This window comes from Bidens hawaiensis, unplaced genomic scaffold, assembly GCF_021521415.1.
Source record: "Bidens hawaiensis isolate Kalapana, Puna unplaced genomic scaffold, B.hawaiensis_p1.1 tig00029667_1, whole genome shotgun sequence".
Classification (NCBI taxonomy): domain Eukaryota; kingdom Viridiplantae; phylum Streptophyta; class Magnoliopsida; order Asterales; family Asteraceae; genus Bidens; species Bidens hawaiensis.
In genome coordinates this window covers 93,572-109,402 of record NW_027494927.1, presented here as the reverse complement: position 1 = coordinate 109,402, position 15,831 = coordinate 93,572, and the positions used below count along the sequence as shown (strand labels likewise).

At 32.9% G+C, this 15,831-nt stretch overlaps 1 protein-coding gene across 1 annotated transcript; it reads left to right on the top strand.

Annotated features, from left to right (window-relative positions):
• The first annotated feature begins 12,135 nt into the window (after nucleotides 1-12,135).
• On the top strand, nucleotides 12,136-15,278 carry LOC143579338 (IQ domain-containing protein IQM1-like). Its single transcript, XM_077062676.1, has 7 exons — nucleotides 12,136-12,590; nucleotides 12,890-13,384; nucleotides 13,490-13,670; nucleotides 13,776-13,864; nucleotides 14,106-14,193; nucleotides 14,280-14,612; nucleotides 14,697-15,278. Exons 2-7 carry the CDS (start codon nucleotides 12,906-12,908, stop codon nucleotides 15,069-15,071), a joined length of 1,545 nt encoding a protein of 514 aa, XP_076918791.1. The 5' UTR covers nucleotides 12,136-12,590; nucleotides 12,890-12,905; the 3' UTR covers nucleotides 15,072-15,278.
• The last annotated feature ends 553 nt before the right edge of the window (nucleotides 15,279-15,831 follow it).

Here is a 15,831-nt window from a genome sequence, read left to right as displayed (position 1 = left end):
TGTTGGTATTATTACTAAAATACCCACCGGAGTAACACAGGGAGTCAAAGTTCGCAAATTTATTTTCAGTGGTTATTCCATCTCGCGACATTATTTTCCAGGGAGTCAAAATGAAAATTTCTCTTATTATTGATATTTATTTCCCTTCATTTTTGACATACTTATTGAAAACGGTTGTATCAAAAATAAAGTATATTTTGATATTATGAGACACGACCTTTTATTTTAATCATTAACAAAGGTTTTAATAAAATTTATAATAAATTAGAAATTCTAACATTGTGATGTGAGTTTGTAGTTACTAGTTAGATCATATGTAATCATGAAGTTCCTTGAGGGGCATTATGCGACATGTAACAGCCACCTCATCAAGAGATTTTGTAACCAAAAAGTGATGCAGTGGATAAAGTCACAGAAAGCCCTCATAAAGTCCTCATCAAAATATGATGATTGGTCCAAGCTTCGCCTAAACGGCGCCTTCAACAAAACGAACCAGCCAAAAAAACCAAAACAAAACAAAGAGCTCTGGGCCAACGATTTGAGGCATTTTAACCCATTTGCGGTGCCCACTACACTTGCTCTTAGGGAGTGAATACTTTATAAGACAAAAATGTATACCAATTTGACAATTTTGTAAATACTTTAGTAAACTTACTACTACATCTTATAATAAGATAGATTGTCAACAATGAACTTTATGATTAATCGTTATCTTTCACTTTAATATGTATAAGATAATTTAAACATCAAAATCACTTACCAATATCCTACAAATACGTCATGCATGGCGTAGTAGTTGATAGAATATTATCCGTGATCGTAAAGTTTAACAAAATTACTTAATACATAATAAACTTATAATACGAAATGATTTATCTATGCTCAATTTTTACATTCCGATACAAAGATGATATAATGGTTAACGGACTATTACTCAGGCTCACTAGAAAGTGACAAATGAGTAGTAAATAATCCAACTCAATAATAACAATTTGTTCTTTGTCTAGGGTTATTGGAGTAGTATATTAGCGTATTAACTCTTGAATAAACTTACTTTGCTACAATACTAGTGTATGATTATATTATCGTTTAAGTGTGTAACAAGTAATTTTAATATATATCATGGTATTATCGTGTAACCACTGTTTTACTAAATCAAACCAGAGCTATGTTTAACATTGGGGTTGTGGTTTCGTACACGCTTTTTAGAAATGACACATCCTTTGTGTAGTTGTGTTGTGTGTACAATAAAGACAAATTTTGTATTATTATATTTCTCTTATGATCAGAGAGCTAGTTGTGACGTTGTCGCTAGGGCATCGCTAATTTATATTGAAATTTGAAAATGAGAAATAATCCAAGTAATATCACGTGACGAGACTTTTGTATAAAGACAAAATATTTCAGTGTCAATGAATGGGTCATCAAACTACGATTTTTTTTTATTTCGTACCATGTTTCAATTTTTTATTACATAATTACGGGAACTACAATAAACAGGTATGTGTATTTTGTAATGTTAATCAAATGTAAATAGAGAGAAGACGGTTATGTGTTTACATTTTACAGGTGAGTTATTATATAATAATGACTTATCGTACATTATGTGTGCGACCCTGCAGAGGGTTGGATTACAAAACACACAGTGTCAGTTTTGTAAATAGCCAAAACTAGTTTATGATCAAATTCATCGATTACAAATCCATTCCGATCCAAATTCTGAATTTATCGCTCTATCTCATCCAATTTTTAAACTCTATTAAGAGCTTAAAGTTTAAAATCTCTAAAGTAAAAAACCAAAATCAAAATAGAACGTCGTTGAACATAAAAAATCTTTAAAATTGATTAAAAAATGATGATTTAATCAATTAAATTGATGTGTAGAAAGATATAGATTCATCAATCGATTATGAAATTGCATAATAATACACTCAATTGAGCTCTGATTAGAGTTCAAAATATTACGTTTAAATGTTCTGAACAAAACTGAAGATGCATTTAAACGTTCTAACCAAAACGAACACATTTAAACATTCAAGTTTAGAGAGGTTTAGAAGTACAAAACAAAAATCCAAGAACTTCAGAACAAAAAGTTTAGAAGTTCAGAACAAAATTTGAACACTCATATGAAAAACTTCAAACACTCTAAACAAACCTTTAAATGTTCATAAGCTCATATATGAATTTAAACTATATGTAGCATGAAATTGAACGTTGAAATCACTTCATATAATCTCGTAATCATCAAGAAATCATCAATCGACCATCGATTTCATCATATGAACAAATCTGGAACGTATTTTGACTTATATCAGTTGAAATCAATTTTCAATTCAATTGAAGTGAAGTCTGCAATGGAGTCGGTGACGATGGTTGAATGATCGTAACGGTTAATTGGGATGGAAACAAATTGAAAGAATTTACAATATTGCAATCACGTGTTTTTTTAAATCAATGGTGTAAAGATGTCGCGTATGTAATTGTAACACCACGTCTCAAACCCTATAGGTTTTAGCTTAAAATACTAACTTTTATAAGTATAGGGGCTAAACTGTAAATTCTGAAAATATTCTCCCGTCGCGTACCGCGACGGGGTAACAAATAACCCATCGCGTAGCGCGATGGGGTTATTGAGTCAGGGGACACGTGTTGAACACCGTGTCGACACGAGGCGTAATATTACAGGCCATGTGTCACAACCGCATGAGGCGGCGCAATATTGCGGCGCCGCGGTACGCGACGGGTCCCAAAGGAACCGGTCGCGTACCGCGACGGGGTCCTAAAATGGCTATAAAAGGGGGGTGACGGGCATGAACCCCATTCATCCCAAACACACTTCTCTTTACACACACATAGCATTGGAAAGCGTGCCCCGTTGCCGTAGCAAGCCGACGTGCTGTTTTCTCGTAATTCGTGCAAGAAACGACGTGGGAATTAAGCTAGCAATCACATAAGCGAGTAGATCAAGTCCTGCATTTTTCTTATTATCATTCTAAGCATCCAATCTAAGGTAGGAGTTACGTTTAAGTTATTTAAATTATAGCTTAGACTATCAATCGAGGCTATGGCCTTTAACCTTGATTGTGTTTTACAAACATTCATTCACAATCATGTTTTTATAAACGTTACTTCATGACGAAGTAATGTTAAACGAAAGATATATTTTGACTGGCATGTAGTAACTGGAAGGGGGATATCACTAGTAGTAAGTTTCTTGCCTAAGGAAAAGTAATTCGCATAAATCCCAATCAACCGAGGGACCCGTTTACTTACCTGGAGAAACTTACCAACGTGTTAGAACCTATTTGGCCAAAGCATGCTATATCAAACGTCACATAAAACCAAGAGTTTTCAATCACAATCAAAGATAAACGATTTCAAGGTTAAGCTTAGCAATCATAGCTTAATCAAGAAACACCATTCAAAAGCATTCATACAAGCCTATTTATGTATAGGTTAATATCATTCACAATCAATCAATCAGCCAAGGTTTTCAACACCGACAGTACCGATGAATACGCTAACCTTTTTAATCAGTCAAAACATATTTATACTCAATAAGACGAACGGGTGTCTGTCTTAACGAGTCAATCAATGTCTACATGAGATAATGAAATCTCTAAAACGTTATAATACAAAGTAGAGAATAATATCAACTCAGACCGAATACGCATGTGTATGGATCCAAACATAACCGTTAAAGCTCAATCAATCAATCAAAGGTAATGAAGCCGCGAGCTTAAACGGTCATGACCAGTTCTCAGTTCAGGGCCGTTTGGCTCGGGGAATACCGTTGTGTGTGTAGGGCAGTGGTACATATAACAGAAGTAGAAATGCTTCCGCTGAGATTGTCAAGAAAACTACGTTTGTATTGTAATCGTCATTCAAAATATTTTATTGAGTCATACGTGTCCACCATCATATAGCTGACGTATTTTTTCCAACCCATTGCAGGTAATTAAGCATATTTAACATTAACAAGGATTGGAGTCGTAATGAAGATAGAAGCGCGTACAAGATGGCTCCGTTTTTTATATATAATCCTTGTAATATGAAAACATATCTTTTGTAAACCAACACTCGGGTATTTAAGTCCCGAGTAAATTTTCAATGTAAATTAATATTATATTCAATCTAAAGTCTTCCGCTAAAATTAACCCATAAACTCTGATATATTTACAAAACAGGTACCAACTTGTGATCACATGCCTAGGCCCTAAGTCGAGGTGTGACAGTAATATATGATAAGAGATTATTATATTGGATGTTTTATCTACACCTTACATACATTTTTTTTTATTTTTTTTGTACGAAAATGGTTCTATATTTAACATTCCTTTACAAGTCACTAATACTTATACAAGATTACAATTTATAAAATATTCTTATAATTTCCCGATGCTTAAGTTTCAAATTAGGTTGTAAATTGTCAAAATTACCTGTTTGTTTTGGTATGTTACACACTTACACAGCCATCATCCTTTTAGTAATGGATGGAGTTCACTTTCTTTTTCATCAATCCAACCATTTCCCTGACAGAGTGACAGCTGTCATAATTGTATTTATTGAAGGACATTTAGCCCAAAGGAATCTTGATGTGTTATAAAACTCTTTCTTCGTTAGAGGTTGAGGGTTGAAGTTCAGTTGCATACGTTGGTATGGTGTTATTAGAAGTAGATCATGCATATTGTTGCTCGAGAAAAAAAATAATAATGGATGGATGAAATATATCTAATAATTTTTTAAAGTCACTTAAAAATTAAAACATAGTTAAATTTTACTAACGATCTAATTTTGTTCGAATCTTAAATATTAAAAGTTACCTATTTAATTCTCAACCATATTTTTCCTTTCTATCCACAGTTCAAAAAATGAGTTAGTTTTGGGTGTAAACCACATGTAGTAATCACGTTTTGGGAGGAAAATGAGCTCCACAACAATATACCCCCCCCCCTCTCTTGTTTTTGTGATCGTTTTGTCGGTGCTCCTTATATATAGTATACACAATGAGGTTGTATGGGTTGGTTGTCTCGTCGCATAGTTAGTTACAACATCAATTAGTTTTGAGTTTAGTTATTAGGTATTTTATCACCATTTTACTTTTTGCAAAACTATTCATCGTTGACTGTAATGTCATGTGCCATAAAATGGCCGGTTGTACTTAGTTATCACTAGTGTGGTCTTAAATCAATGTTAAGACCACGCGTAGTGGTAACTAAATACAAAGAGGTGTTTTTCAGTTATTTACTTTTTTTTATTTCTTAATTAAAATTAAAAGACAAAAAATGTGATTGGCCCAACCCTCCCACCACCACCATTGTCTACACAACTCTCCGGGGGGGGGGGGGGGGGGATGAAAACAAGGGGGTTGATGTTCACCGCGCTTTATACTCCAAAACAAGCTACTACGCGTGATCTAATTGACCTTATTATCATTATCCAAAAAATTTTTATAAATCAATACAAAGATTAAAAAAAGTTCAACGTCCCTTTTGTGTATACGTAGTTAACTTTATGATGTATTCATATTTTTTAATTAAAACGAAATAAATGTTAGTTTAAAAATTAATGTAGGGGAATTAGTAAGGACATATTGCCATTTCAAAATCATCAAATATTTTATGCATATATAAAGCTGGTATTGTGTGAGTTGTGACTTCTTTAAAAAAAACTATTCTCATTCAAATTTAAGTTATATGGTTTAGTTAAGAAAAATTATGCTGACTATACTTTGTAACAAAATATCTTTTGTTGTGATTTTAATAGTTTAGACTCGAACCTTTTGAACTAAGTTAAAATTCAAAATGTTAGTACATCAATTTTACCTAACTAACTTTACACCTACATGCCACCAACCATGGAATTAACAACTATTCGCAACAATAAGCTATTTTAAACGTTTAATAAGACACGATCAGTTATTTTAAAAAGTTGTACCCAAGCATAACGCCAAGTAATTGGAATAGTTGACTTGTTGTGTTTAAAAGTTATGGTAAAATAACCACCATTTAAATTACTTACTAAGAGGAAACACCATATTTTTATAAAAATATTACAAGCATTATCCAAATTTACTATTTTGATCGAAACAAACACTGCAACAATTTTAAATTCTTAAAAAGAATTTTAATCTTTTTGGAAAGAATACTTTTAAATACATGAGTGTGTTTAGAAAAAGGAAAACCATATAAATAAATAAAAAGAGTTACGTGATTGAAAGTTTGAATATAAAAACATGGCAGAAAAGTCCTGATCTCACACTGTTTTACCGGCTCCTCGCTGTCGTGCCGTTTGACGGGCGTGGGGTCGGGTTTTATCCGGTGAATCCCTCAACAGGTGGACCGCTAGGGGCTCCGTCCGTCCGGGCTAGTAGCCGGCTCGGGCTACCTTTAGCCAATGGGGGCGCATACGGGGTACCCGGCGTTACTTAGTTGGCCGTTAAAAAAAACATGGCAGAAAAGTTGACAAGCAAGAAACCGTGTGGAAGGTCGGAAGTTGTACTTTTTTAGTTTTGTGGTACGACTAACAGTTGCATGCTGCCAGTATTGTTTTTTTTTTTTTGATATATTTAAATGAAATAAAGTATACGATACAATAATTCCATGTTAAAAATAGATGGTGGTATATTGATGCTCTCGGTAGTGGATGTTGGGTACTTGGGAGACACTTTAGCAAGAGTAGAGTAAATGAGATTTTAATATTTGTGTAATTGTGTTGTAAGAAACGTATCTTATTCTATGATTCTTACTAAATCTGACACATCTATCTACTTTTATTTAGTATGAATGTTAACATATAGGGTGGTACATTTAACCCCACCCGTATATTAGTATGAGAGTAGAGAGATAGGGCTAGCAGAGAGATTGTAACTGTATTATTTATATCCGTTTAACTAATTATTGACTAATACTTTAAAAAAATTAATTAGTTGATGGCTTAATTCGTCATGTCCAATGCCCATATACTGGAAGTCCATTGTTTGAAACTTCGTTTGAAACTTCTCTCGTATAAACAACCTATACTGGAAGTCCATTGTTTTATTATCGTCCTCGGTGTCTAACTACTAAGGAATTAAAAAAATAAGTATGTCTGCGTATAGGAATGGGCGACATGAATACCATTCCAATCAAATGTCTTTTGTTATTACCTTCATGCATATTGCCTATCGGAGTCGTCATTAATTTGGAATATACGTGGTCATGGGTAGACGAGAATTGGATGCCTCACTGTTTGGTTTGCATAAATTATACCAATATGGGTGAGCTACACGCCTTTTGATTTCATAGTTGATGCGACGAACAAATGATTTCATATTAGTCTTGCAAGATGGGTCGGGTTGAACCTTGTTCAAGAAACTTATTACTTACGTGTTTACGGAGTGGGAGATAAATACAAATTCTTTACCTATTGATCAATGTTGGACAATGAGATGAAACGTATGAATGTGAATCCAACTTTTAAAAATTGGAGACACGTGATACCAACTATAATTAATCCTAACAACACTTATGTACCATGTGTTTCACAATTTTCATTTGAACTATTCCAGCAATGTAACTTCTCGGTAAGTACACTTTTTTTTTCTCTGTGCATTTCTCACAAAACACAATTTTATTATGTTTTTATTTAGTAAAAGCCAAAAGGTGAAAGATTTTAAAGGTAAATGAAAGTGACATGTAACATTTCAATAACTCCTTTTGTTTTGTTTTTTGTTTTTGTTTTTGTTTTTCAACAAATGACTATTTCTTTCAGAAAGTTCATATTTACAAGTTACATGCTTGATGCTTCAATTAGCGATTTCTTGTATCCTTTATATTACTCTTTGTTACTCTATTGTGATTCTTCCATATTAATATATGAACTAAAGTTGTAAAATTATAATCCATATCCGAACAAATAATATTAATACAATCTATCTATCTATTCTAATAAAAGACTATCTATTTTTGCCACTTGTCATCCTCATAGCCCTCTTCACATATTTTAATATATGATTCTTAACTTTTAAGTCATGTCAATATATGAATTCAAGTTTGTTTTTATTATATATATAAATCCTAATTGATTCATTCATTAACATTAATGATGAAATAATAAAATAAGAAAATATTAAAATTGACGTTACAAGTTTGTTAGAATATAATTTTAAAGTCACAGGCAATTGCAAATAAAAGTGCATTATTGTCGAAGAATTTAGATTTGTATGGTAAGCTACAAAATGTTTTTTAAACTGGGATTCGAGCAACAGTGCATAATTTTTTATATAAGATTGGTTTCAAATTTAGATTTAAAATCTTCTTATATGCATTTAAACTCGAGAAAATGTGTATTTTCTTAAGTTTCTTCAAACGTTTTGTATAAATATTGCAAACATAGAGAATACCTATTATATATCTTGGTGTTTAACATTAAATTATTGAAGTTAAATTATATATTTATAATCTACATGTATACCGATTTACTATATGAAGTATATGTCATTTATTTATATGATTTTTTGTGTAATATAGAGTTTTAGCGATAAGAAATCAATATATAGTTTCAATATTTTCTTTTATGATTCAGACCAAAATGCTTAGGAACATATATTTTCACATTAATTTTAAAAAAATAGTTAATCCGGTTAAAAGTAATTTACCATGCTTCCAACAATCCGAAATCTTTGCTTTTTTTTTTCTATAAGTTTTTAAAATATGTATATCAATTAATTAAATATTCCAACAACTCCAATAATATTAACAAATAACAGGGGATTAGTATTCAAAATTTAAACATTCATTATTCAATACTTTCAAGTATTATAAATAAGAATCACTATCATCACTTTATGCAACTTTAAATCTTCTATTATTCTACTAACTCAGAATAATCACTTTTATTTGAACATGACTTTACGGTTAGTATGTCTTTGTCATTTTCCAGTAATATGAAATGAAAAAAAAATCATTTTGTTATATTTTAATTTCCGATTTTATATGTTGCTTGATTATACAATTGTTAATTGTAAAATATAAAATCAAGTAAATATTTGTCATACACAGAATATTAAAGACACCAAATTTATCATGATCAATCAATTTCAAATTATAAAAATTATAAAGATGACTATATCATCAAAGTTCAAGTAATCTGGTTTTTTGGATAATCATGGTTTGGGATAAACATGCGCACATGATTTAAAATGACACTATATGTATTAATTGATTAACATGTATGATATTTTATGTGTAAGAATATTTTTTTTGTTAGTTTCATGGATATATTACCATTTATTTATGGTTGGCATGTACTTGAAGAATTTTATTGATCACACGGATAATTATACATGGCTATATCAAGAGTTATAAGCATACCTATATGTTACCTTATCAAGAGTTATAAACAGGCATGGACTAAATATTTGATTTGTGATAAACACGAACACTCACAAATGTAGTGTACAAGGACTGTTTTACTTATTTGTAACATATTTGTGTAATCTTAGTTATGTAATTTATATAATTTTAATGTAAATTGCAATTGTATAAAATATATGATCATTTTGTTAACTATATTTCACTTAGTGGTAAAAGTAGAAAATTTTCATCAATTATCCGTATAATACACGGGCCTCAAACTAGTATAGTATATACGCAAACATTTTTTTATTTAATTTTATACTCGTTTTAGTATAACTACAAGTTTTTTTGCGACACTTTTTCCGAATCTTTCTGTAACATGATTTCAACCGCTCTCAATTATTTAACGTTTCATGCCCGACTCTTTAACTTACCAGGTGTGATTCCGCCAAAACATTGAACGTGACATGGCAGGTGGGTCACCTACAAAGAACCACCACCTGCATTCTAAAATGATACATGTCAGCTTCCTAGCTATATACACGTGGAATGTAGATCCACACTAAATATGACTCATTGTAAAAATAAACGTATTTGATATGTTTATTTAGATTTTTGTTTTTAATCGTTTTGCTATTTTATATTTTTGTTTTTATTATTTAATGTAGTTTTGTTTTGACTTAATACATATATATTAGTTTGTTATGTTTATTACAATTTTTAGCGAACAAACATAAACAAACACGCACATGTTGATTTTTTAAAACAAACAAACATGAACATAATTATTTGTCTTGTGAAAATAGGGCGGTTGATGCAAGTCACGGCGGTGGTTGATGCATGAGAAGGGAGGTTGACGATGGTGTGTGGTAATCGGAACTTAACTGGTGATGGATAGGATAGACCGGCGACGAAGAATATGTAAATAAGAGAATTTAAATTAGGATTTGATGATGAAAGTGTTTTATAAAAAAATGAGATGTTATAACCCGTTTAAAATGTATCTAGGTTTGGTAAGACCCATGACCCGCAAAAGCTATTCTTTGATGATTAAGGGGTTATTTCACAAATAAATGAGATGTTATAACTCGTTTAAGAACTATACGGGTTTGGTGAGACCCGTGCATGCGTATTCAGGTTAAACATATGAGAAACCTTGAATCACAAATCAAGTAATCTGATGGTTTAAAAGGGAGCGGAAAACAATCAGTAGGTAACAGAGAGAATTTTATCATAGACATTAATATAAAATATAAAATAGATAGATTCTGGGAATTTTATAATACTAGTCAAAATTGGAAAACAAAGCCATCTGTCTCTAGTCTTGCCAACAGGATGCCGGATGCGTCTCCTCTGTTTCCACCATTGACAAAGAGCTTCAAGCTTTCAACAGCCTCCATATTATTCAAACCTAACATCAACAAAACAAAGCTGATTATAATATCTATATTCAACTCTTTTTTTATTTTGATACCATCTATCCACTTGTTGATGTTCATTCTTCCTATTTTATTTTATTCTTTTGTCAAATTTTTATTTCAACTCACACGCTTTAATACCATTATTATTCATGTGCAGGCTCACTGTATTATTCTTTTTTCACTGTATTAAATAATCTCACTTAAAAAATATAAAAATAAATACCTAAACCGGGCACAGAAAATACCGATACCGAATAGGCAAATATAATACCGATACCGAATAGGCAAATATAAACAAGACTGCGTATCGAATACCTTACCAAATTTATCACAAGCTTATGATAAAAAACAAGCAACTCAAGTAAGATTTTTAATATGAATTCCTTAATGTTTTGCAGTGATATAAGGTGCCAGTTTAGGATTCCATTTTCTAGTACCATGTCCAAACGGGTACCGTATATTGTTAAGGTACTCACGTTGGATCTTTTTTCCTCTTAAGGCCTAATCTCTATTTCTTCTGGTACGGGTACCAAATATAGGATAAATCAAAACAAAAACTAGTACATAATGAGTGTCAAATAGGCTAAATCGGTACCAAATACCTTGTTTTCAGTTAGTTTTTACCGGGGATGAGATTTAGTATCATATACTAAAATACTGGAAAAAAATAACGGTACTGGCGCAGTGTTGTAAAAATCGTTAGTCGGACGGTTGCGGACTAGCGATTAATCGGATTGGACTTTAATGTATAATTTTCAGTTTTATATACACACACATATTTCTATATGTAATTTTTAGTTTTACACATACACAAACACATTTTGGCCAGAATCTCACCGGAAATCGCCAGTTTTGACCAGAACCTTATCAGGATAAGCCGTTTAAGTCCGATTAATCCTGATTTTGGATTTTACCATTAACCGATTACTTGGCCGATTAGCCCAAAATTAATCAATGAAGTGAGAACCAACGATTAATCAGGGATTAATCGGCGCTTAGTAGGGATGAGCACGGTACCGGTACCGAAAATACCGATCCCGAAAATCGCTAAATCTTGGTACCGCTACCGGTACCGACAGTACCAAATCGGTACCGATTTTGCTCATTCCTAGCGCTTAGTCAGGATTTCTGCAAACTGGGTACCGGTACCGAAAATACCAATTTAGAAAAGTGAGTATCAAATAACGTACCGTATTTATTTGTTCGGTACCAATACCAGTATCGATATCCGTACCATACCGTATTTAGAGAAAAAAATATCTGAAATCACTAATAAATACGTAAATAGTGAACCCATTACCCCACATGCAATTCATAGCTGTACGAGTTTTCATGGAAACCAGACACAGCTTCCTTTCTTTGACCATTTTCAATCTATCTATCTATCTACTCCATTATATATATATATATATATATATATATATATATCTATCTTCAAAATCCATACACAGATAAAGAAGCAAACTATATACGAAATTAAATAAAAAGTGCATTCCACATTCTCAAGCTTTGAATCACCAGAAACGTGCACCCAGGGTTTGAAATCTCATTTCCATAAGTCAAAATCAAAACCATTATTTTTTAATTTTTATACAGTCAATCTTTTACACCAGTAAAAACAATTCAAAGACGTGTGTGCGTGTGTTAAATATTTTTCCACAAGGCTTTTTGTATAAATAGCTGAGGCTGAGATTTGTCATCATATTCATCATCATCATCATCATCATCATAAACATTCAAGCACCAAACACACAGATATTCAACTCCATTATTGTACAAGTTTATACAAAAACAGAGCAAGTGTTTCAAGATTCTGGAATCTTGATCCAAGGTGAGTGTTTTTGGTTTTCCTTTCTGGGTTTGATTCATCATGATGATATCTCAATTGGGTGTCTTTTGTTTTCAATTGGGTGTCATCATTTCTTGATAATAATTTGATCTTTATTAAAGGTTATGTGTGTTTTACGTGATTAGTTTATGTTCAATTATTGCATGCTTAGACAAAAATAAGTCGTCCATTGTGACCTCACAAAAAGCAACTTGATATCTTTCTTTTCTTGGCATCAATTTAAAATAATAATTTATGGTTTAATCATCACTAATTTATTAAGTTTGATTATGATTGTGCAGGGTATATTAAACTGGTATGGGTTTATCCTTGTCATTTTTATCATCAGCTTGGGAAGTAATCTTAAGACATGGGTTTTTAGATCTACCATATGATATTAATAACCTTGAAAATCGATTACGATCCGATAGCTTCAAGAAACTCGATTCAGAACCCGAGAGTAGCGTAAAAATATCCGGTGATTCGCAAGATTCTAGTCCTAGAACCAGAAGGAATTCAATCAGTTTAAACACTTGTGAACCGTTAAAGATAATGCTTGAAACCTCTCTTTCATTTAAGAATTTGGTTCAGGATTTTAGAAAGCCTGAACCTGAAAACCCGAATACTGAAACGGGCCATGTGGGGCCAACAAATCATGTTTCTGAACCCGTTGTGTTCTTTTCGCCTCGGCCCGTTAGTGAACTCAATGCTGCAGCCACTACGGTTCAGAAAATTTACAAGAGTTATCGGACTCGAAGAAATTTAGCCGATTGTGCTGTTGTTGTTGAAGAGTTATGGTTAGTTATTTAGTTAGTTAACCCTCATATTATTTAATTATTTTGTTCACTTTAAAGTTTTAACATTATCAAAATATTTTTTCTGAACTTTTTGATGTTTTGTAGGTGGAAGGCTTTGGACTTTGCGGCTTTGGATCGAAGCTCGGTTTCCTTTTTCAAAGTCGAAAAGCATGAGACCGCGGTGTCTCGGTGGGCCAGGGCTCGAACCCGGGCTGCCAAGGTTGGAAAGGGGTTGTCAAAGAATGAAAAGGCTCAAAAACTGGCCTTACAACATTGGCTTGAGGCTGTAAGCACCGAAAACCTTTTAGGCTCGATTTTATGCTTATTTCAAGATTTCTTGAAATGTTTTTTAGGATTTCGTCTGATAATTTGTTCGTAATTGTTCTTGCAGATTGACCCACGACATCGTTATGGGCATAACTTGCACATGTATTATGATATCTGGTTCGAAAGCGAAAGCAGCCAACCATTTTTCTACTGGTAAGAACTTGTAATCAATAATAACAATATTTTCTGTGTATTGAACAAATGAGTACCAAATCTTTTTATATAAAAAGATTGCAAGAAAAAGATAATGATAAAACATTAATAACATCATAACATTCAAGTCACATATAGAATAATGGCTAAGAAACAAACTTAAAAGCAGACGATAATCAAATAATAATAACTATAAACGATAACAGACTCAGACTAACAATTTATATTCTTTAAAATGAAGGTTGGACGTCGGAGATGGCAAAGAAGTAAACCTCGAAAAGTGTCCGAGGTCACATCTACAACGTCAATGCATCAAATATTTAGGACCCGTAAGTAGCATTCCACGCTCATTTTCCTAAACACAACCTTAAAACTCCATAACCTTAATCAATGTCGTATTCTTTGTATTCAACAGAACGAAAGAGAACAATACGAAGTGATAGTCGAGAATGGGAAGCTCGTTTTCCGTCAAAGCGGTTTACCATTAGAGACCATTGAGGGTTCAAAATGGATATTTGTTTTAAGCACTACAAGGAACTTGTATGTTGGCCAAAAAAAGAAAGGCCTTTTCCAACATTCAAGTTTTCTAGCCGGTGGGGCCACCACCGCTGCTGGACGGTTAGTCGCGCACGGCGGTGTTCTCGAGGCCATATGGCCTTACAGTGGTCATTACCTCCCAACTGAAGAAAACTTTAGGGAGTTTATTTGTTTCTTGGAACAAAACCATGTTGATCTCACAAATGTAAAGGTACAAATATATATTCAACTTTATAATGTTTTGTACACTTTATAGTAATTGAGTTCTTAAGTTTTATTACAACATTTAATGCAGAGATGTTCGGTTGATGACGATAACGTGAGCGTGGGCTTTTCGTTTAAGGTGCCTGAACCCGAATCGAAACCTAAACCGATTGTTATTCCTCCAAAACGAGTTGACATCCTTCGTACGCCTACTTTGGCTAGCCGTTTGTCATGCAAGTGGACATCAGGAACAGGGCCACGTATCGGGTGTGTTCGTGACTATCCAGCCGAGTTGCAATCCCGGGCTCTTGAACAGGTCAACTTGTCTCCTCGGGTTGGTTCTACAAACTTTGCGGCTTATGGGCCTGTCCCCTCACCAAGACCGAGCCCAAAGGTTCGGCTCTCGCCAAGGCTTTCGTACATGGGCCTTCCGAGCCCTAGGACTGCCGTGGCTACAACTAGCTAAGCTGATCAAGTTAAAATTATTACTCGGAAATTAACGTGACTTATTGGTTCATTTTTTTGTTTATTGTGTTTAACATGAATTATGTGTTACAAGCTATAACCAATTTTGAGAGCTGCTTTTTTTAGCAGTTTTTATAAGTTGATTATTTAATCTCTTTGTAAAGAAAGTTGATGCATATCTAATGAAGAAACAAAACTTCTTGGTTTATTTTCGGTGCAAATATCATGTATATGTATAAGTTTATGATCATCTATGGCCGCTACAAGAAAACGATGTTAAAAAGCTAGTGGGAAGTCACGAAAGTAGTCACTCTAGCATATATAGTTATGACTTACGATCGGCTATCAACAAATTTTACTCATGTATCATTTTTCACCATGGATGACGGCATAGAAAAATACACATGAAATAAATGTTAAGAGGATAGTATATGATATCTACCTTATGTGATACTCGCGCACTATTAACAAAAATGTGTTACACCTCCGCATTTCATCATACACGACATAATGACTATGATATGCATATAATCATTTCCTACACATATCATATATAAAATGTCTAATCAAAAAAAGTTTTAGTCGCGCTACAAGTTTACGCATCGCATTTTACTAGCTTTATGAAACGAGTTGTTTTGTTAAGTTACCTATTTCACTGCTTAAGAAACATTCTAACGATGATTTTGATTTTTGATGCAGCTGATAGTTAATTTATACCATTGAAGAGAAGCTAAGTAGCAACGAGACGATAGGTGTATAAA

What these genes read in the sequence shown, in the direction of transcription:
- LOC143579338 (XM_077062676.1), top strand. Translation starts at nt 12,906, where the DNA reads ATGGGTTTATCCTTGTCATTTTTATCATCAGCTTGGGAAGTAATCTTA. An exon ending in AGCCAACCATTTTTCTACTG is followed by an intron (nt 13,865 to 14,105) that starts GTAAGAACTTGT and finishes TTTAAAATGAAG; the next exon opens with GTTGGACGTCGGAGATGGCA. An exon ending in TTGATCTCACAAATGTAAAG is followed by an intron (nt 14,613 to 14,696) that starts GTACAAATATAT and finishes CATTTAATGCAG; the next exon opens with AGATGTTCGGTTGATGACGA.